The sequence below is a fragment of the Helianthus annuus genome, chromosome 2 (assembly GCF_002127325.2).
Source record: "Helianthus annuus cultivar XRQ/B chromosome 2, HanXRQr2.0-SUNRISE, whole genome shotgun sequence".
Lineage (NCBI taxonomy): Eukaryota > Viridiplantae > Streptophyta > Magnoliopsida > Asterales > Asteraceae > Helianthus > Helianthus annuus.
This window is the reverse complement of record NC_035434.2, coordinates 126450432-126474650: the sequence shown is the minus strand read 5'-3', so window position 1 is coordinate 126474650 and position 24219 is coordinate 126450432. Positions and strand designations below refer to the sequence as shown.

Below are 24219 nucleotides of genomic sequence, written 5' to 3'. Positions count from 1 at the left end.
ACATAGTTCAAATTCAATCTACCCTATCACACTCCTTACATGCTTTTTATTAAGGACTAATTCCAATTAGTTGTTCCCTTTAAGCTGACGTGTAATGATCTAGGCCCTCAATTTCACGAGCAATTTCCTCACCCGAGTGCTCATTCTTAGCTCGCCTGGTCCCTGTGGGATTGAATCACACTATCAGATTTGATTTCGTAAATGAGAGATTAAATAAAGTTCTTGATTGAATTGGTAAATTGGAATCGATACTTATGAATGTATATATACGAGGGGTTCACATAAGGATAACCGCCTCAACCTATGATATCGAATAATAATAATAATACTAATAACACCATATAGTACATTCTAATAATAATAATAACATACTTGTGTAACATAATCTAGCTTATAATTCTTGCCCGTCTAATACCCTCCCGTAAGCTAGATTTCTCTAAAATGGAGGAACTCCTTTAATCGCTGAAAATCTTTGGGTTGCAAAGCTTTAGTGAGAACATCAGCAACTTGTTGTTTAGTTAAGCAATAGCATACTTCAATTTGATCCTTCTTGACCAGATCCCGAATAAAATGGTATTTGATTCTTATGTGCTTGCTCTTACCGTGATACACTGGGTCTTTGGCTAAGCATATTGTCGATTTATTATCACAGTAGATCACCGGAGGTTGATTGAATTTTTCTTCTAACTCATCCAAGATTCCTTTGAGCCAAAGTGCTTGACACGCAACCATTGAGAGTGCGATATATTCCGCTTCCATTGATGATAGAGCTACCACCTTTTGTTTCTTTGATTGCCTAGCCACAACTCCAGATCCGAAGTAGAAGACGTATCCTGATGTGCTTTTACTATCATTGATGTTTCCTGCATAGTCACTGTCACTGAACAAGAGTAACGAACCTTTACTTCATTTTGAGTACACTAATCCTTGGTTTATTGTTCCATTTATATATCTTAGGATTCTTTTTCCAGCTTCCCAATGACTTCTCTTTGGTTGTTCCAAGAATTGACTGATCTTATTGACTGCAAACATAATGTCCGGTCTCATATTAGTCAAATACATAAGGCTGCCGACTAATCTCCTGTAGATGTTAAGTTCTATTTCGTCATCAGGGTCCTGCTTGGGCAGCCGTAACCCGTACTCCATTGGAGTGGAAATGCCCGTGCAGTGCGTATTGTTGAACTTTTCCAACAACCCTCTTGCATATTGATGTTGTGAAAGCATAATATCTCCATTTTTAAACAAGACCTCCATTCCGAGGAAGTAATGTAGAACGCCCATATCTGTCATCTCGAATTCCTCTTTCATTGACTCTTTAAATTTGTTTAGCATTAGTAATGAATCACTTGCTATAATTAAATCATCAACATAAAGACAAATTATGAGCCTTGCCCTCTCGGCTATTTTGATAAATAATGTATGTTCGTGAATGCATTTCTTGAACCCACTTGATATGAAATACCCTTCTATTCTACTATACCATGCCCTCGGTGCTTGTTTTAATCCGTAGGGTGCCTTTTTTAGTTTACATACCTTTCCTTCTTCTACTTTAACAATGTACCCTTCTGGTTGTTCGATGAACACTTGTTCCTTTAAATTCCTGTTTAGAAAGGCTGTCTTTACATCCATTTGATGTAAATGCCATCCATGATGTGCAGCTAACGCCAACACGAGTCTGACTGTGTCAAATCTTATTACTGGAGCAAAAACATCTTGATATTCAATGCCGTATTTTTGTTTGTAACCTTTCACCACCAATCTTGCTTTATGCTTGCTCACCTTCCCATGCTCGTCATATTTAGTTTTGTATATCCACTTCACACTTATCGGTGCTTGACCTTTTGGAGGTTCAACCAATTCCCATGTTTCATTTTTAATTATAGAGTCCATCTCCTTGTCCATAACATCCTTCAATTTGGCTTGTTTACTTGCTTCTTCATATGTCGTCGGATCCGTATCAGCAAACAGGACAAAGTTCACCACGTCATTTGAATTACTGCACCCGTTATCATATAAAGTATCAACTTGAGCTTTTGTAAACGGCTTTGTTATGAGGTATACATCGGTTACTTTTCTTGTTCTTATAACCTCATTTTCTGAGGATGAGGACGTATCTGCATCCTCAACTCCATTGTTTGAGTTCTCGGCTATACTCATCTCTTCATTATGACTGCTAACTGGATCTTCATTCCGAATACTAGAATTTGAATGTTCCTGTGCATGAACATTCTCCTGCTGTGCAATAGATTGATCTTGATCTTCAGCTATTTCTCTTAGAGTATCTTCACCAGGATTATTGATCTCTAAGTATGATGTTTCTTGACTTCCTTTGTTGGTGACCCAATGTTGGTTTTCATTGAACACAACATCTCTACTTATGATAATATTCTTCGTTACTGGGTTGTATAGTTTATAAGCCTTGCTATTTTCGCTGTATCCGACAAAAATGGTTCTTTCAGTCTTGTCATCTAACTTGCCTCGTTGCTGTTTCAGAACATGTGCATAAGCAACAAATCCGAAAACTCTAAAATGCTCAACATTGGGCTTTCTTCCACTCTAGGCCTCTTGTGGTGTCTTATTAGATACACTTTTTGTTATTGCACGGTTCAGTAGGTAAGTTGCACATGAAATTGCCTCGGCCCAGTACATATTCGGTAAACCCTTCATCTTTAACATGCTTCTACTCAACTCCATAAGAGTCCTATTTTTTCCTTTCGGCTACACCATTTTGCTGAGGTATATAGCTTGTGGTATGCTGATGGCGTATTCCACCATCCTTAAGAAATTCTTGAAATTTATGACCACAGTATTCTCCGCCTCTGTCTGTTCGTTTACATTTTATTTTGTGATCACTTTCATTTTCAACGAGTGCTTTGAATAGCTTGAAATAAGTCAAAGCTTCAGACTTGAACTTTAGAAAATATACCCACGTCTTTCTAGTGAAGTCGTCTATGAAGGTAATAAAATACTTACATCCTCCTATAGATTGAGTTCTCATCGGCCCACATATGTCTAAGTGAATGAGTTGTAATGGTTCTTTTGCATGCCATGTTGCTTGTTTGGCAAAAGGCTTTCTAGCGTGTTTGCCAAAGATACAACCTTCACAAACGTTGTGTGTTCTAGTGATTTTTGGCAAACCTCTCACAATCTCATTCATACCCATATCATACAATGTTTCAAAGTTCAAGTGCCCGAACCTCTGATGCCATAATTCTGAAGAATCGGAAGTTGTCACATTGCATACCCGACGTGTTAGATCTTGTCTCATATTTAACGGAAACATCTTGTTTCCAGTCATTTTCACAGATCCAATGCATGTTCTGGATGAATCCTTAATTGTGCACTCCTGATCGTTGAACCTCACATCATACCCCTTTTGTATTAATTGACCGATGCTTAATAGATTATGTTTTAGCCCTTCCACATAAAACACATTAGGAACTCGTCTCTCTATCCCTCTAATTTTTATCATTACATCTCCACAGCCGAGCACATCTAGTTGCTTATCATCTCCAGTCCTCACTTCCCGCTGTTCGGATTCGTTTAACGTAACAAACAGGTTCTTATCCCCCGTCATATGGTTACTACATCCACTATCCATGTACCAACAATCATTTTTTATGACTTCTTCTAAATTAAATATCATGAACATGGTATCATCATTCTCATCTTCTACTTCATCGGTGTGCATGAGTGCATTGCTAGATTTATCATTCTCATTTCTCTTGTTGCAGAATCGTGCCATGTGTCCTAACCTTTGACAATTAAAACATTGGATTGAACCATTAAACCTTCCTCTTCCTTTGCTTCGTCCTCTGCCATTATTCTCTAACCTTGATTGCTTCGATCTATCATAATAATTACTTTGTACTTGAAAAGCCAGCTCTGTTGGAGCATCATCATATTGCTTTAGCCGTAATTCATGCAATTGCAGAATTCCGAGTAATTCTTCAGTGGAGATTGCATTCAAATCCTTAGATTCTTCTATGGCAACAACCATCGATTCATATTTTCTTGTTAAACTTCTGAGAATTTTTTCAACAATCCGTTGCTCCTCTGTTCGTTCTTCATTCAGGCGCAATTGATTAATTATTACCGTTGTGCGATTAACATAATCTTCTATAGATTCACTATCCTTCATTTTTAATGCATCGAATTCACATCTAAGGGTTTGTAATTTTACCGTTTTTACCCTATTCTCTCCTATGTATGCCTTATGCAGAATTTCCCATGCTTCCTTGGAAGTCTTACATGTTGCCACTCATTCGAATACTGTTTCACTAACGGCCTGAAACATTATATGCAACGCTTTCCTGTCCTTCTTGATCTTTTCCCTCTGAACGTTCTGATCGCTTTCAGATGCATTTGCCAGAAGATGATTTAAGTATCCCTCTTCCACTATCGTCCATAAGTCATGTGATTCTAGTAACACTCTCATTTGTATATGCCAATGATAGTAATTCTGTCCCAGTAATTTTGGAATCTGGGTTTGAATTCCTGCGTTGGTCGCCATGTATAAATTAGGGTTTTGCACTTGATAGCGATTTGCAGATCTTGTATTTGACGATCGCGGCTCTGATACCACTTTGTTGAATTGAATCACACTATCAGATTTGATTTCGTAAACGAGAGATTAAATAAAGTTCTTGATTGAATTGGTAAATTGGAATCGATACATATGAGTGTATATATACGAGGGGTTCACATAAGGATAACCGCCTCAACCTATGATATCGAATAATAATAATAATAATAATAATAATAATAATAATAATAATAATAATAATAATAATAATAATAATAATAATAATAATAATAATAATAATAATAATAATAATAATAATAATAATAACACCATATAATACATTCTAATAATAATAACATACTTATGTAACATAATCTAGCTTATAATTCTTGCCCGTCTAATATTCCCACCATAACCGTTTCATTCTTTTGACTTTGTGGACCCTTTTCATTCATAACATCCGCCCATTTATGAAGTGAATATCAATTACATATGGATTGTTTGTCAAAATGTATACTTAAACTAGTTTTTAGACAAATAAAAGACAAACTAATCTCTTTGTAGCTAATTCAAGGTGTTTCAAATAAATGGTTGCGGTTGTATATCACTTTCATTTTAGTATAATGTATTCTTTTAGAACTTGAAAACACCATATTTTGATGACAGACTTCTAGAGATAGTTGGATGCTGAGATGCATGTCATGGGCTCGTTCTACTTGCACTGAAAGGGACATGGGACCCGACTTGCACAAGTTATGTAAGTTAAAAATGTGTAGAATGGGTATTTACCAATTAGTTAAAAAAAATAAATAGATTTTTTTTGGTATTTAGACACGTTGAGTAAGATTTCAGTCCTATAAAGGGTGTAGCAGACTGCACATATATGCGGATGGACACGGAACCTTGGAAACAACCTCTCCCAGTAGACGATGACAGTGGCACGACTACTGAAATCTCACACCATGAATGAGTGAAGATGCTTGCAACAAAAAATAAATTTCAAAGTGTGTTACGATCCATAAAATCTCAACATGAAGGCGATTATGATGATGATGATGACAGTGATATACTCCTTCAGGTGAAGCATGGAGAATGTTTGGTGCTGCTAATATGTTTAACATCCTGAACGAGAAGTCCGTTCCATTTTAGTCAAAACAAATTCTGGTATAAAATCATTTTCTATTTCGAAACATAAATACTCACACGACAACGCACGAACATTTCCACTAGTATCTTAAAAAAAAAGGCTAAGTAGGCCATGCCAACAATGACAAGTATACGAAAATATCTAGAATGCACCAAAAGTGCAAAAGAAATTGAATGGTGTATCGAGGGCATAACTGTCATTGACCTGTAATAAAGCACCAACTACAATTATTTGTGGTGAGTAAGAACATTAATAATTGTAGTCGACATATTTTCCTTACATGGCTTTTTATAACTTTAATCTTTATCTCCGTATTGGTTGTCTTTAATGTTGGTTTTATTATATAAAGATAAAACATTAAATTGAAAGCAACTATACCAATAATAAGCTTTCAGTTAAATTTATAAATTATATTGTGTATAAAAATTTTAGAGCTTCAATTTTAGAAGTAGAAAATAAAAACAAAAATTAGCTTACCTTTTTTGACGGCGAATGTTACTATACTCCTACTTTTAAATCACACCAACTTAGTCATAATCTACCTCATATCAAGAACTGAATCGTGGTCTTCTTTCGAAAAGGCAAAGACCTCTATCACCCCGCCAAAACTAGAATTTGCTTGTTGTTTTTGTAATGCTTGTTAGGGGAGGAGGGGTGGTTCACTAGTGATAGTTTTCATCACTCCCACTATCCAATCAAATCATGCCATGTCAGCACCCAATATTCTATCACTAGTAATAGAAATGTAAGGGGGGTGGTATCACTAGTGATGGTATCACAACCTTTTTATTTATTCCATCAGTGTACAACTCCTCAGCACTAGAGTACAACCCACCATACACAAAGTTCCAAACTTTCAAAACGTGACCACCACAACGCGTTAACTCTTCCACGCGTGGTGGATGTGAGTGGCGGCGGTGTGTGGTATTGTTCCACACGTGATACTTTGGTATCACGTACCCACCCCGGGTCCTCTTAGAAGTGAAAGCAATTATCCCTTCCCTGTCCTATAAAAAAAGGACTGGAGGTGATTAAATGTATCTCTCTCACACACACACACACTCTCACGTCATATACTTCAAAGATCTATAAGCTTTGTTGTGGTGTAACGCTAATATGAGTGCTCCAGCAGGAACACAAGACCTTAACTACTTATATGCATCGATTGCTAATGTATCCAACTTTGTTTCAGTGAAACTTTCAGGCAACAATAATTATCATGTTTGGAAGTCGCAAATGCTTTGCTTGTTGGACAGTAACAATATGGGTGGAATTGTGGATTCCACATTTGTCGGCCCAACAAATTCGGACACAAACATAGTGAGACAATACGACAGTCTTGCTAGAGGTTGGATTTTCGGTTCTGTTAGTGAAGGTGTACTTGCAGTTGTCCACAATCTTGGTTCCGCTAAAGCTGTTTGGGATAAACTAAAATCCATTTATGATCTTCCTATATGTTTGCAAGAAGGTACGCCTTGCGCATGTTACTTTACTCACAAGTCACAACCAGATAATATCTTTAGTTACAAGTTAATTAAGTATGGTCTTTTACTAGTTATGTTACATTTTAACTTCACCTGTTTTCCCTTGTGCTGTTTATTAAGATGTACGTATTTCTCAAAGTGTAACCTAATTCTTTAAAGATATTGGATTTGTTGGAAATGGGGTGTTTGAGAGTCAAAAACCAGATCGGACCAGTTAGATATGTAGATCGATTCAGGTCAGGACCGTATCCTTATGTGGTTACCCATGACATAAGACCGGAATATTTGCATATAAAAAGAGACTAATTTTGTCTCGATACATAGATGTGCATATAAAAAGAGACTAATTTTGTCTCGATACATAGATGTATAGGTTTTTAATTCTTTGTTCCATACATAGAATAGAATAGAATTTTTTTTTGAAATATGAACTTCATTAGAAAACGACAACCAACCCGAAAACCGGGAGGCACCACAACACACAAAACTACATAATTACAAATTTACACCACTTTTCCCACGTCAACTCTTTGAATTTAGATCTATGCCTAGCCCACAAAAAACCAAACGACTTCACCTCGCTAACCACTTTCTCAACTCTGACCGTAGAATTTTTGAATCTGACTTAGTTCCTGGCCTTCCAAATACACCAACATGCTATGATAATAACTCCTTGCAGAATTGTTTTTTCTGGATCCTTTAACCCGTAATACTCGTGCACAATCATAAGGTCTTGAAACGAAAAGGCGAAAATATGCGGCACCTTACACCAACTACTGATCGCACTCCAAACAAAGTTAGCAACATAACATTCCGTGAACAGATGCGAGACCGAGTCTTCACCGTTGTTGCAAAGGCCACACCTCGAATCAGAAATGGTAATGTTCCTTCTCCGAAGGGCTTCCACAGTAGGGATTCTGCCTAAGTTCGCCCGCCACGCAAACACATTGCACTTAGCAGGGATCCAATTGCACCAAGAAAAACCGGGACCGATCTCCGAACCACTACCTTTGACAAGGACCCTTTTCACCGCACCAACGCTGAAATCCTCCGACCCGTTTCCTAACCAAACCCACTTATCCAAATTGCCTGAGACCGAGAATGCGTCAAGAAGGCTCACCAGCTGCGACAGGTCATCCTTCTCCAAGGCTGACACGAGCGGTCTTTTCCAGTTCCACGAAAATTTATTTTGGCCAAAACCATCCCTGATACGATCACAAATTTTAACTCTTCTATTAACCTCCAGTTGAAACAATCTAGGAAACACATTTTTAAGCGGATCACTCGAGATCCACGGGTCAAGCCAGAATGCTATCCGATCTCCTTTGCCTGGAATACCTCTAAAAAAGCTTCTCAAAGGGACATCGTCCACAGTAGTCCTAGCTATCCATTTCACTACTTTACACCAAGGACCACCCAAGTTCTTTCTAGCAGGTAAGAAGTCCCAATTCCGAGCACCACAGTGGATAGCATTAATCACTCTACGCCACAAACAGATCTCCTCCGTCTTAAACCTCCAACACCACTTAGATAAAAGGGCCAAATTAATGTCTATAAGCTTACACAACCCCAACCCACCGAAATCTTTAGGAACCGAAACCGAATCCCAAGCTACCCAATGGATTTTCTGACCCACATGCGACCCTCCCCATAGGAAGCGTTTAATCATACCTTCAAGGTCCTTAATAACCTTGACTGGGGCTTTGTAGATGGAGAAGTAATAGGTAGGAAGGCTTTCAAGAACGGACTTAATAAGCACAAGCCTACCACCAATCGAGAGCGTATAGAATGGTTGTGACAGTTGTCACAATGGTATATTATAGTTAGTTTATATATTTTGTGTTGCTTCATCGTTTTGCAAGTATTTATATATATTTGAATAATGATTTTGTCACAATAATTTTGTACTAAAACCTAATAGTGATTATGTATAATCTTATCTAACCATGCATAAAAAGATGAATGTTTAGAATATCTTCCTATGTAATCACTATCACTGATGAAGCTTCAAATGGTATACAGATTCAACTTCAAAAGAATCTGATGCGGAAACAGAAAAAAACGTCGACAGAGATTCTGTTTCAGTGGAAACAAACACAATTGAAGAAGATGCAGATTCAACAAAAATAGTAGTTACAATAGAAACCCAAACAAAAAATGAAGACGAGCTAGAGAGTAAAAAGAAGATCCAACATAAGAACTTACGGGAAGCCACTATAAACGGGGTCTGGTTTGATACAGCAATCTTGCTAGATAAAGATAAGGACCTAGCAACAGAGCCAATCAGTGATGATGGCAGCACAATACTTCACTTTGCAGTTGCAATAGGTCGTAATGATTTTGTGAAAAGATTGTTTAGGTATATAAATGATGAGCAAGTACTTAAACAGAGAGACTCTGATGGAAGCACGGCGCTTCACATTGCTGCTATTGTTGGGAACAAACAAGCAGCTGATCTCCTGGTTAAAAAGAACAACAAGTTGTTACGAATTGAAGACCATGAGGGTGAATTACCACTAAAGAAGGCTTATGAAAATATGCATCTTGATACCATTGAATATTTGATGAAAGCTATTGATGATAATAAACAACTCGAGTCGTTATTTTCCATACCTGATGAAGAAATTGGTGTCCGCCTTCTTGTTAATGCTATTTCTGCAAAACATTACAGTAAGCAGGCATATATAACATAAACATATTGCTTTGAAAAGTGACATAATTTTATTGTTTATGCTTGTAGGTTTAGCATCAAACTTGGTGCAAAGGCTTCCTAAATTTGCTTCAAAAGGAGATGATGTACTCATGGCTCTAGCTAAAACCTTTCCGAGTGGGCTAAACTTTGGAGAAAAATTCTTCTATCCTTGTATTTGCAATGGGTTACATATTTATTATTTGGACTTCTATTTTAAGAGGATTGATTGTGGTTTTTCTATTTCAGCTCTGGACGGTATTTGGAAAGGTATGAAATATTTAGCCGAAGCTATGACATGGATTCCAAAAATGGTGCAACTAGCCATTAAGCACGTGTTAAAGGCTGACCTATGTGTAATAATTGTTTTCTGGCCGATATATGTAATTTTATTAGTAGGTAAATACAACTTGAGATTTATTTAACTGTATATATAATTTAACTAAAAGTGAGCTGTATTTTGCCTAATAATGTTTCTTGTGCTTATGCAGTAATGTTCATGTTCCTAATTGCCTTTTTTTCTAGATGGCTCATCGAATTGATCATATTGATCATTCGTTTCTCATTCTATCTGCTTTGTTCCCTCGCAAAGATGCTATCTGGTAAGAGTGTGGAGTAAATTCATTTGTTGCTAAATTGGTAATTTTTACTTGACTGGTAACATCCTGACTTGCAGTTCCACCCATTAAACGTATCGAGAGAAAAAAGAAGGAATGGGATGAAGCGACTAAGCTTCTAAAATTGGTATGTGATGAAATAGACAAGTCGAAGCATTCTGGTACTCATCACCACCATTATACCCTACCAATTCTTGAGGCTGCACGTCAAAATGCTTATAAAGTCGTTGATGAGATTTTATATAGATCACCTGAAGCAATTCATAGTAAAGACAACAGTGGGCATGATATTATTCAGTTAGCAATAAGAAACCGTTCGGAAAAAATCTACAATCTTATCTATGACATTGGTGAGCGTAAGAATCTTTATAGAATGTATAAAGATTCTTCTGGAAACAATATCTTGCACTTGGCCGGAAAATTGGCTCCTTCAAATGTACTCAATCGGAGAACTGGTGCAGCGTTACAACTACAACGAGAGCTTCAATGGCATGAGGTACATAGTAACTAAACTATTATAGACAAGTGAATTATAAAGTTAATTTCTAATGGTATAACCAATTAATTTTATAGGAAGTGAAGAAACTTGTGTTTCCTACATATATTACTCAAGAGAACATTTTTAAGGAGACACCAGATATGGTTTTCACAAGGGAACATGAGAAATTGGTGAAGGAAGGAGAACAGTGGATGAAAACCACTGCAGAGTCATGTAGTATCACTGCTGCATTAATTACCACAATCGTATTTGCAGCTGCAATTACCGTACCTGGCGGTAGCAATCAAAATACTGGGACCCCCTTATTTAAAAAGGAACCTGCATTCATTATATTTGCTATATCGGATGCAATCTCTCTATTCGCATCCAGTACTTCGTTACTTGTGTTCTTGTCTATCTTAACAGCACGTTTTGCAGAGAAAGACTTTCTATTGAGTTTGCCAAACAGATTGTTCATTGGACTTTTCTCTTTATTACTCTCTACTACAGCCATGATGGTAGCCTTCAGCGCAACCCTGTTTCTTGTCTTTTGCAATGGAAAATTAAGGATGCTTGCTCCTATATGTGTATTAGCTTTCATTCCTATTACCTTTTTTGTTGGTCTACAATTCCCTCTCATGGTGGATCTTTTCAGGTCAACATATTTAAACATCTTTGGCAAGCAAATAGTGACAGGCATTCTCAGAAGTTTTAATCCGGACGACATACGGTTGCGTTTTGGTATAAGAAACTAGTACACACCTCCAAATCATGTAGTCCATGGTATGTATAATGGTATAGAGGTGCCAGTGAATTGTAGAAAAAATGTCATTGATGAGTGATACAATTACACGGGAAAGCTATCGGTATATATACTGGGTTGTAGAAGTGTTGAAATAATGACATACGAAAACATGGTTGGCTGAATATGAGATTTACACCTAAGCAAAGTGATGTCATGCTTTTGTGACCTTTACTAGATAAGTAAGATTGATATTTTTTTTAAGAAATTTATTTTTTTATTTAAAGAATGGTTGACTAAATAAATATGTAATTATTATTTTTCTAGAAATGAAGAGAGATTAATAGGTTACCATCCATCTTATATTTTTCTAATATAAAAAAAATAGCAAAAGTTAGAAAAAGATTATATGTTTGTATACATATATAAACTAAATAAAAACATACATGGATTATTAATAACAAAAAAAACATAAATTAGATAATGCAATTTATGAATAACGGTGTGTGTTCGAAATTCATAGGTTGAATTTGATTGAAAGCCTAATTCGAAAGCCGACACGGATGATCAGTCATACTTTTCTTTATTAACTTACTATATGAATATGAATAGAGTGACGAATTGGGAACCAGTGGTGTCCACGTTTAAGCGTCGCCTCTCGAAATGGAAAGCTAATACACTCTCTATTGCCGGTCGTTTAACGTTGATAAAGTCGGGGTTAGGAAGCTTACCAACGTATTATTTTTCACTTTTTAAGGCTCCCAAGAAAGTTATTGGTGATCTTGAAGGTTTGATGAGACGTTTTCTTTGGGGTGGTTCGGAGGAGGTCCGGAAGATGAGTTGGGTTTCGTGGGAGATTGTCACTAAACGGGTTGTAGACGGGGGGTTGGCGATGGCGCCTCTTGAGGTTAATAATAATGCAATGTTAATCAAATGGCTTTGGAGGTTTCGTAACGAGCCTAATGCCCTATGGAGAAAAGTGGTCACTTCCATCCATGGTTCTTCTAGGAGTTGGGGTATCGCTCCGTGCAACAACGCTATTCCGGGCGTGTGGAAAAATTGTGTCAGTTTTTGGAATAAACACAAGGTCAAGGGGGTTGGTTTAAATGTTATTATTCATGGAAAGCCTGGGGATGGTAGACGTATTAGATTTTGGCTAGACATATGGTTGGGGACCGAGCCTCTTAAAAATGCTTTTCCTTTACTGTTTGCGCTCGAGAAGTCTAAAAGGGTCCTGATTCATCTTCGGCTGAAGTTCAATGGGGGCAACAGAACTATTTGTTGGGAGTGGTCCAGAATTCCTTTTTCTCCAGAAGAGATTCAGGAGAAGTCTTCATTGGAGAATTTATTACATGCGGTGATTTTGGATGGTAGAGATGACACATGGGAGTGGTCACATGGGGCTTATATTGGGTTCGAGGTGGCGGTTGTCAAGAGTTGGTTACGTGGGGCTCCGGTTAGTGATGCTCCTTTCGAGTTCTGTTGGAGTTCGTGGGTGCCGACCAAATGCAATATTTTTATGTGGCGTGCGTTTTTGGACCGTCTTCCTACCAAGTTGGCCCTTGCTCGTATGTCGTTGGCAATCTTTTTTGTGTTTGGTGTGACGCGTATGATGAATCTATCGAGCATGTTCTTACAGGTTGTTTATGGCGATGGGGGTTTGGAACGAGATTTCTACTTGGTGCAAGATTCCTAGACCGTTCGTTTTTTATGTTAACGATTTGGTGCATTTGCTTGAGCATAGTGGTGTTTCGGGTGTCAAGAAAACGATTTTCCATGGCATTATTATAATTACTTGTTGGAGACTTTGGAGAGCCAGGAACGACAAACTCTTTAATAGAAAAGATCCTAATGTGGTGGAACTGGTTGCGGAGATCAAGTCCTTGGGGTTTCTATGGTACAAATATAGGTTTAAGGGTGGGGTTGTGGATTGGACTCGTTGGTATATGTTTGATGTAACGTGAATGGTTGTACGTTTTTTTTCGGTTTTCGGCTTCTTTCTCCATCTTGGAGATAGATGTCCGTTTTGGTTGGTGTTAATGAAAGTTTATTTTCAAAAAAAAACTAACTTACTATAATTTTTCTTTTTTATTTTCTCAATTAACTTGTTACAATCTTATCTTATTTCATTTTGTAAATTTATTTCACATGAATGTTTTAGTTTGTATTTCACTTCATTGATTGAAACCTGAATTCAAATTCGTTATTCGAATTTGTTTTGGTTCATTCAAGTATGTTTACAACATAAATTTATGAAAGAATCATACGAAATGAATTTACGACATGAAATATTGTAAGATTACAAAAAGTTGACTAAGAAAAATAAAATAGAAAAAGTTTATAGTGAGTATGTTAATTAAAATAATATAATGGTTGATTATCCGAACTGAATTCAACATATGAATTTAGAATTGGCCCCTTATTCTAAATTTATTTAAAGAATTATATAATGCTTGGAGTTGTAAAGATGGCTTTGTGTAATCTGCAATGGTCCAATCTGGTGTTGCTATTTTCTTTCTTCCGATTTTATCTTCCTCTTCTTTTACAATCTCTTAATTTGTTCTAGTAGCTTCTGTTTGAGTCTTCTCTTTTATTCCCTTGGATAACTTGTGTTCGGGTTTAGCAAACAGTAATAAAAGATTACTCTAAGGAGATATAAACATTACTAAGATCCTAAAGGTAACTAGAAGTCACATATAGCACGTGATGACGTGGGTACTCGGATATCCCATTCAGCAAAACCAATAATAATAATAACAATCGCAAATAAGCAACAAAAAAGAATAACATAAACTGAAATTAAGATGCTAAAAGTCAGAAGCTTGTTAGGGCCGTTTCGAGTCTCCGAAAGCTGCAACCGGTCACAAAGTCTTCATATCTCGTGTAGAATTCGAGTATGAAAATGACATACACAAGAACAAGTTAATTAAACGGGTTTCTATTGATGATTTGAAGATACAATACCACGAAACCAAATGGACAGAGTTTCCCCTCTTAAGTCCAAAAGTTCTCTAAATTACAAGACCCAACACCCCTATTTGTAGGCGTGTTCCACTCGTCCAAACATGTAAGGACGACAGGGACTTTAATTAAGGACGAGTGGACCTGGGACGCATGGACTACCCTTTCGTACGAACTGGCCATTCGTACGACTGGGAACAAACATTACAATCCCCTCTTTTCTATCATGATTCCTATACAATCAACTACGACTCGATACATTAACAATTATAGAAATGATTGACAGAGGCAATAGACATAATGCACTCACAGACTCCCCCTTGAATATTGCCGCAGTCAATCCTCGCTTTGTCGTAGCCAATTTTCATTTGCTTCTGAGTCTTTAGATCGTTGACATTTTTTAATTACAGACGCCACCTCTTAGCTATCCCCCCTCCCCCCTTTCTTTTAGCAAACTTTATTTGACAATTTAGCACCACCATCTTTTTCTTGTCTTTGAGCTTTCATTCCATTTGACACTAATTATGAAGCTCCCCCTATCAATTAGCTTCCTACTATGAACTTCTCACATTCAAATAAACATTTTAGACTTCACGTTGTGAGAAATTTCCAAACATATAAACAACTCAAATCATATTTGACTTTTAAGCATGATCAATTTCAATAACCCTCACAGATAATTAAGTTCAAATTAATGACCTTGATTATCCAATTAACTACCAAGTCCAAATTAATGACCTTGGTTGACAATTTCAAACAACTTTAAATTTTCATTTTTCAAAATCAAGTTTCAAATTAATGAACTTGTGATTTTATTAAGACAAGTGTAGCATATTCAGATTTTGAAATTCAGATTTGCAACATCGGTTATCGAAAAATAATGCAGAATTAGAAACTTTTTGTATTTTACAAACTTTATGCTAAAACACACCCAAAATCTTTTTGTAGTTTTATCTGTAATGAAACAGCAGCAACATATTTACAGACATATTTTTGTGAGTTTGTGTCAGAGAATCATATCAGTTTTTGACAAATCACAAGCACCATTGATCTATATAAACTTTAAGTTCTAAACGATTCACTTAGATTGTTAGTATACTTATCCACTTAAATTTTCACACAAACTTTAATTGATTCAAGATACGAGATTAATGTCTTAGGAACTAAGTTAATCGCGTGTCCCACCTTAGAATATACTCCCGTATCAAGAAACCATGGATTCAGTCTTATAGTTGAATATACCTAAATGATATTTGTATCAGGGTTAGTGCGAGGCCTTGAGAGCTCAGGTTAGAACCACCGTTCAGACAAAGAGATGAAGGCTCGACTTAGGTGTGTTCCACTTAGGAACCTTTTGAACTACAATTGATATATCTTTCGACATTTTCATTTTTTATGCAGTTTTTGGGTTTAAGCGCGAAAGTATTCTACAAGATCTAGGCCATTGTTGAAGCAAAATCAGAAGATCTTGTATAATACCTGACGAGGTATGACCCGGACTGGCTGACCCGATCCAGTCATCACCTATTATTTTATTATAAATAATCAACTATACTCACGTTTATTCTAGAATATTCTATTCTGCATGGATAAACTAAGCAACTAAATCTCCGATATTCTGGGAAGATCATGCAAATCCCTAACTTACCGGATGAACTCCAACATACAGGAAACCCTTACCGAGATTTATTCTCACGCCGGAGGGTGGTTATAGGAATAACCTCATTCCTATAATGAGTCCTAACGGTGTTCTGTTTTGCAGCTAGCTGTTCGGATTGCTAAACATTGAAGTACTTATCGGATCCTAACCGTTCAGGTCAGTGTTTCTTCATTGGCGCCATCCATGGGATCGACTGTAGCACTAGAAAACTTGTACCCAATGGCAAGCGGTCAGAACACGTCAGCAACAACACCAAACCTGGCGGTGACGTCCAGCCACCCGCCGTCCATGACAATCTCTACAGCTGCTACAACTCCTACGTCACCATTGGTAACCAGGTCTCTTGACCTGGAATTTGAAGCAGAGGTTCCACCTAGTTTTCAGGAGATCTCGGCCATCACCTATGGGTTGGTATCTAAGCACTCTCTTTCATACACTACATGGCAACAGAGACAGGCAGAATCAACTGCGGTAACCTCCGCCACCTCCACCCCGGTATCATCCATACCCACACAGACCGCATATCATATCACCAGGCCAGTGATTATGTCCACAACCCAAGGAAACGCCACCCAGTAGATGAGCACGACACAATACTATCAACCGCCTTTCACCCACTCAATGCCACCATTGTATTCGACAACTCTCACAGCGGCACTATCAACACCACCCCATCAGCCGGTGAACATGCCTGCAGGGGTCTTGAATGCCCCTGTCACGCCTGGGAACCAGTCTTACTTCCCGGGCTACTACTATTCACCCCCTTACGGGTATATGCCGTCAGACCCTAACCAAGCTTATTCTCCCTAGATGTCAGCACAGGGTTACACTCAACAGTCACCGTACGCGGCTTTCATGCCACCCTGGTGGTCATTCCCAACCCCACAACAGACATATGGTCAGGCCCCGCCTATAGCAGAACCTGTTTACAATAGAGGAAACACTTCAAGGCTTCGCCTTGCGCCTAGTGAGGTTACGAACACTCAGCCAATTCCTACAACATCCTAGACGTCATCGGGTCAAAGGAGTAGTTTGGACGGGGCGTATCAATATGTACAACCAATAAATATGGAAGACGATGATCTCACCAAGCCTTATAAGCCGGCTGATGCTACGTTGAAGTCAAAGTTTACGAGAAGAATTGCTGAAGCCCCGATTAAGAAGAAACCAAAGATGCCTTAAACGGTTGGTAAATATGATAGAACTAGTGACCCTAACGATCATTTGAACCTGTTCAAAAGTGCTGGGAGGTAGCACGCTGGCCAATGCCTCTCTGGTGTAAAATGTTTGTTCAGAGACTGGTAGGAGCAGCGCATGTTTGGTGGGACGGCCTACCTATTGGGGAAATTGACAGCTTTAAGGATCTTGTATCCAAGTTTCAACTGTAGTTTAGTCAACAGAGACGCCACACAAAAGACAAAAAAGAACTTCTCCACATCCGCCGTCGAGAAAACGAAACGGTAGAAAGTTTCATGGTAAGGTTCAATAAAGAAAGCCTGGCTATCCCAGGAATCGCCAACGACCTGGCTTGTGATGCTTTTCTACAGGGGTCAATGAAGATGAGTGATTAAGGATGTTGTACGGGAGGGACGGTGAACCCTCTACAATAGACGAAATCTTAAGAATTGCGAAGGTATACATGGCCCAGGAGAAAACAGTAGCGGCAAGTCATGCCACGAACAGGAAAAAGGAAGCGCACAAGAACCAGGATGATAGGGAACAACGGAACGCAAAAGATAAAAACAGATGGGACAGGTTCCAAAAGAATGACCGGTCAGACTCTCGGTACGACAGGTCTAGAAGCTCTTTTTCAAGGAACAAACCACCTTCAAGACCGAGGTCCGACTACCCCAATCTGAGCAAAACACCAGCTAAGATCCTTGCTTCCGAGAACTTAAAGCTCAACCCTCCTAAAGCGCTGAAGGATTCGCCTAACAGAGACACAAGCAAATATTGTGAATATCACAAGGGCAACAGCCATGAAATTAATGATTGCTACCAACTAAAGAAGCAGATCGAATACTATGTGAAAACCGGAAAATTGGCTCAAGTCCTTCGAGACATAAAGCAAGGCTCGCCCCCCACCAAGGATGAAAGTGAAAAAGGGGCGGGTAAAAGGCAGCGGGAGCTAAACATGGTATACACCGATAAAGGGAAGGGAGTAAAACGAAGTTTCTCCACACTTGAACCCCGGATGATGGCAACCATGATGGTCGAACCGCGTGTTGAGGACTAAAACCTTACCACAGATCCCCTCATCATATCAGCCGCGGTTGGCGATTACAACATGAGAAGGATACTGGTCGAAACAGGAAGCTCAGAAGACATAATATACAGACATTGTTACAACAGGATGCAACCCGAAGACAAAAGACTACTGGAACCGGTTCACACCCCTATAAAGGGATTCACCAGGGAGAAAGTTGACCCAATCGGTCAAATAACTTCCCCGGTAACTTTCAGACCAGCCCCTCGTGAGAGAACCATACTTCTTACTTTCCTTGTGGTCCGCGCCGAATCGTACCACAACGTCATCATAGGAAGATACACCTTGGGAAAATTAGACGCCATAGTATCCACGGCGCGGGGATTTATGAAATTCCCACACCAAGAGGAATAGCTACCGTCCACCGAGACAAGGTAGGAGAGGTTTTAAACACCAAGAGATGCCGCCAAGGCCCAACCGGAGCAATCAGTCTGCAAAGATGGGTCCTAAGCACACAATATCCTGCACAAACAGTAACAATCGGGGATACTCTGTCTCCCGAAACTAAAAACATCTTGAAACAATTGCTAAAAAGGAACGCCGACGTATTCGCTTTCGAACACTCAGACATGACCAGAATACGTCGAGGCAAGGCGGAGCATAAGTTAGGTACGCTCCCAGGAGTAAAACCAGTAGCACAAGGAAAACGAAGTATGGCGCCTGAAAGAAGAGAGGTCGTGATCAAAGAAGTGCGGAAGTTGGTCGACCCAGGGATTTTACGAGAAACGAAGTATCACACTTGGGTATCTAACCCTGTGATGGTGAAGAAACCTGATGGCTCATGGCTGATGTGCATCGATTTTAAGAATTTAAATAAGGCATGTGCAAAAGACGCCTATCCGTTACTTGAAATGGAGTTTAAAGTTGACTCCTTGGTCCCTTTCCACTACAAGTGCTTCCTGAATGCATACAAGGGATATCATCAGATCAAGATGTCGAGAGAGGACGAAGAAAAAACGGAGTTTCACACCGATATAGGCATTTTCTATTACACCAAGATGCCTTTCGGTCTACACAATATCGGGGCCACCTATCAGCAACTTATGGATAAGGCTTTCGAAAAGCAAATTGGCCGAAATCTGGAGGTGTATGTCGATGTTCTGGTCAACAAGAGTATGGAAGAAAAGCAGATGTTAGAAGACATAGAAGAAACCTTCCGCAAGCTAAGAGAATACAACATAAAACTGAACCCCAAAAAATGTTCATTCGGGGTAGAAGAAGGAAAGTTCCTAGGTGTGGTGGTCACCCGGGACGGTTTCAAAGCCAACCCGGAAAAAGTAATAGCAATAACACGAATGCCATCACCCAGAAACTTGAAGGAGGTGCAAGCACTCAACGAGCGATTAGTCGCCAAAAATAGATTTCTAGCGTGACACGCCAAAACATCCCTACCATTTACAAAGACATTGAAAGACTGTCTAAACAAAAACAACTTCAAATGGACCAGCGAAGTAGAGGAAGCTTTGCAGGATATGAAGCGCTTCATCGAAAAGCTAGCTACTTTAACAGCACCGTATCCAGATAAGCTCTTGAAAATGTACTTAGTCGTAAGCGCAGTGCTAATGGTAGAAAGAAACGGTAAGCAAACGCCAATATACTACATCGTCCGGGTGCTGGCGGGTCCCGAAACACACTAGAGAAACTCGTACTAGCGCTTCTTCAGGCCACTAGGTGTCTTAGAAGGTACTTCCAGGTTCATCGGGTACAAATCCTTACAAACTATCCCTTACAGCAGATCCTTCATAGACCAGAAATTTCGGGAAGACTAGCAAAATGGGCAATCTAATTAGGGGCCTTAGATATCGAGTACAGAAAACAAACAACAATAAAAGGGCAAGTAATCGCCGATTTCTTAGCGGAAATACCTAAAGGGGAAGTAATTCAAGACCCAACGTTCAACGACATCACAGAATCCAGTTCTTCCAAACAAAATTTATAACAACCTGTGACACCCTGACTTTTGTGGAAGCGTGATTATGTGTGACTTGCTTAATATCATTGCATTCAATCATAACAACAACTATATGATAAAACTAAATATGATCATCCATTAAATAAGTTTAAAATATCATAAACATCATTGTTTGGTAATCCCAACACAAACTTTGAATCCATATTACAAACCACCAAAATAGTTTTAGAGTTCCATAAGTACTCGACAATAGACTCTAAATAAAACCAGGCTTTGAGAGATGTGTCTCATCTAGGATAAGACACACTATCCAAACCCTTAAACATCGGATGACATCTTTTATTCTATAACTTGAAACCTCCAAACGCCCGCCAGATCCAAATTTAATTCCCTGAAATACATGTAGTTTGAAAACATCAACAAAAGTTAAGCGAGTTCATGTGTTTGTTTGTGTGCACGAATAAACCTTTGAAATCATTGAATGTATGTATGTATGTTTTTAAACCCCGCTATGAAAGCAACAAGGAAAACAAATAATAGATCATTAATGGTTTGTAAGGCCATTAATATGTGTGACGTGATGTAGGAAGGCTCAAACCTAGCAAATTTTGTCTCCGGGAATAAAACATAGTCACCTCAAGGGCCAAACCCCGGTCCACATGGGTGTGGGCTCGCTACACCCAAATAGATCTATCACTCATGTCCCTCGGTCCTACTGCAAGGATTAATGGCCTTAAGCGTTATACCCACCACTCACATGATCAAGCAGTACCTTTCCTTAGCTAACCATACCAAATGTAATCGTTTGTAAACAGTATGTAACATGTACTTCACCCCCGAAGTTATAAAACTGAAAACAGTTAAAAAAAAGGGGTGGACATGAGCTCACAGTCTTGCGTTCTTCGTAATCAACGGTAACTCAAAGCGTCTTTCGGTGTACACGACTACCTACAACATACTATGATCTATTAGACGAGCAAGTCGTGCCTTGACTTAGTATTACTTACTGTCTTTGAGTTATGTTTCTTTGTGTCTTCAATATTATTCCAAGTTATATAATTATTTGTTAAAATAATAAATGTTTTAACATAATTATATTTATTAAAGTTTTGGAATAATAGTTAAAACAATATATTTTAACATGACACTTTTCAAGTATCTATACATGTATATCCTTCCCAAGGATGGGTGTATTTGTATTCGTATTCTGATTCTTATACTTGCATATTTTTGTCGTGTATAGGTGGAGTATTCCGGAGTGTATTTATACGTACGAGAATACGTATCTTCTTGTGTTTATTAAGTATCCTTATACTAAATTTTGTATAAGTTTTTCCAGAATAGTATCTCTAGTAAAAATTCATGGATATATATATATATATATATATATATATATATGTATGTATCACTCATGTCCCTCGGTCCTACTACAAGGATTAATGGCCTTAAGCGTTATACCCACCACTCACATGATCAAGCAGTACCTTTCCTTAGCTAACCATACCAAATGTAATCGTTTGTAAACAGTATGTAACATGTACTTCACCCCCGAAGTTATAAAACTGAAAACAGTTAAAAAAAAGGGGGTGGACATGAACTCACAGTCTTGCGTTCTTCGTAATCAACGGTAACTCAAAGCATCTTCCGGTGTACACGACTACCTACAACATACAATGATCTATTAGACGAGCGAGTCGTGCCTTGACTTAGTATTACTTACTGTCTTTGAGTTATGTTTCTTTGTGTCTTCAATATTATTCCAAGTTATATAATTATTTGTTAAAATAATAAATATTTTAACATAATTATATTTATTAAAGTTTTGGAATAATAGTTAAAACAATATATTTTAACATGACACTTATCAAGTATCTATACATGTATATCCTTCCCAAGGATGGGTGTATTTGTATTCGTATTCTTATTCTTATACTTGCATATTTTTGTCATGTATCGGTGGCGTATTCTGGAGTGTATTTATACGTACGAGAATACGTATCTTCTTGTGTTTATTAAGTATCCTTATACTAAATTTTTTATAAGTTTTTCCGGAATAATATCTCTAGTAAAAATTCATGGATATATATATATATATATATTTTAAGGAATATTACTTAGAAAAATTATTCATAATTTTTCCTTTGGCAAAAAATATTTGTAAATCTCATACAAGTCTCAATAATAATATATTTCCAAGTCCAACTTAGAAAATATATATAAAATCCATTATCCTTCCAAAAATAATATATTTCAAGTTTACTTCTGAAAATACATTTTCTCCCAAAAATAATGTTTTTCATGTTTGTTTGAGAAAATATATATTTCTTTCAAAAATAATACATCTTCTAATAATTCCAAGAAAATATATATTTTTATTTGTCCAAAAATAATATATTTTCTCCTTGTCAAAAATATGATATATTTTTGTAGTAATTATGAAAATCACATTTTCATTCTCTTGATGTTCAAAATATCAATTTCCAAAATTTACTTGTGAATAAGTTTTCCAAAATATTTTTGTGAGTTATATTCCTTTGTTCGGTTCCACCAACAATTTAGGTATTCTTTGTATATTTATTCCTTGGAATTTTTTTGGTAATATTTTGGATTGTAATTTTGGGTATTTTGATGATTTATATTATTTCAAGTCCTAAAATAATATAACTAATACATAATATACAAATAATCACACACATGGTGACTTCTAAATATATATTTCCTAAATACATATTTAGTCACTTTTATTTACAAAAACCAACCTCCAATATTTATAATTTTTGTAACAAAAATTATGGCAATCTTTACATGAAAACTTATGGTTAAAAATATACTTGTAAATATTTGTTTAGAAATATTTTTCTAGGGTTTTTTACATATTTCCCCCTGCTAAGCTGGTTTATTACATATTTCCCCAAACAAAAAAAAAACAATTACATATTTATCCTCCCTAACCCATAGATATTACATATTTCCCCTTTTCATTAAAACTACTCTTATTAAATGACTATTTTACCCTTAATGAAAATATTTACATATTTCCCCTTTCTTTTAACACTTCCTCATAAAATATGATGTATGTTAGTCCCTTCTCCCTCACAAACCTTTCACCAAGCGGATTTGATTATTCGAGTTGAATGGTTGTGTGTGTGTGTGTGTATATATATATTGAAATTAATTTGAAAGTCTAATATTGTTCATGATTGTTACAAATTCACACAGCAGAAGCACATCAAATACTATTTGGGAGTCTAGTATTGTTCATGATTATGATTGAAACTAATCAATGTAGTTTAATCTTATAATATTAATCCATAACAGTTTACCTTCCTTAACAATTGTACCATATTTGAGAGTCCTTATCCAAAGATTAATAAGAAACATAACTTAATCTTACTATTTATCTATAAGAGGATTATGGGACCCGCCCTGGCGGTAACAGAGATCACCAAGCATCCATTGGATCTGATATCATGCAGTTAAGTTTTGATAGCAATTTTGGGCTTTACCCTACAGGAACCCTGACTTAACTCATGAATCCTTAATCACAAAACATAGATTTTTGCACTTGTTCCAATAACTCCTCAAACCAAAAGACATGGGACCATCTTAAAACCACCAAAAAGAAATTCAGTTCTCTATGCATTTAAAAACTTTATTGGATATACATACTCGATTGAATGTGTACTGATTCACCATAAAACCACCAAAAAGAAACTCAGATGGTCGCGTCGTGAGTAA

At 37.4% G+C, this 24219-nt stretch overlaps 1 protein-coding gene across 2 annotated transcripts; it reads left to right on the top strand.

Moving 5' to 3' along the window:
• The first annotated feature begins 6695 nt into the window (after nt 1-6695).
• Nucleotides 6696-12038, top strand: LOC110920040. Of its 2 annotated transcripts, XM_022164285.2 has the most exons (7): nt 6698-7140; nt 9179-9826; nt 9897-10019; nt 10095-10244; nt 10337-10447; nt 10522-10958; nt 11036-12038. In XM_022164285.2, the coding sequence occupies exons 1-7, from the start codon at nt 6789-6791 to the stop codon at nt 11693-11695; spliced, it is 2481 nt and encodes an 826-aa protein (XP_022019977.1). In that variant the 5' UTR covers nt 6698-6788; the 3' UTR covers nt 11696-12038. The 2 variants fall into 2 exon arrangements, with proteins under 2 accessions (XP_022019973.1, XP_022019977.1); XM_022164281.2 differs by having other exon boundaries at nt 6696-7140; nt 9897-10244.
• Nucleotides 12039-24219: the final 12181 nt, after the last annotated feature.

What these genes read in the sequence shown, in the direction of transcription:
- LOC110920040 (XM_022164281.2), top strand. Translation starts at nt 6,789, where the DNA reads ATGAGTGCTCCAGCAGGAACACAAGACCTTAACTACTTATATGCATCG. An exon ending in TCCTATATGTTTGCAAGAAG is followed by an intron (nt 7,141 to 9,178) that starts GTACGCCTTGCG and finishes AATGGTATACAG; the next exon opens with ATTCAACTTCAAAAGAATCT. An exon ending in GAGAGCTTCAATGGCATGAG is followed by an intron (nt 10,959 to 11,035) that starts GTACATAGTAAC and finishes TTAATTTTATAG; the next exon opens with GAAGTGAAGAAACTTGTGTT.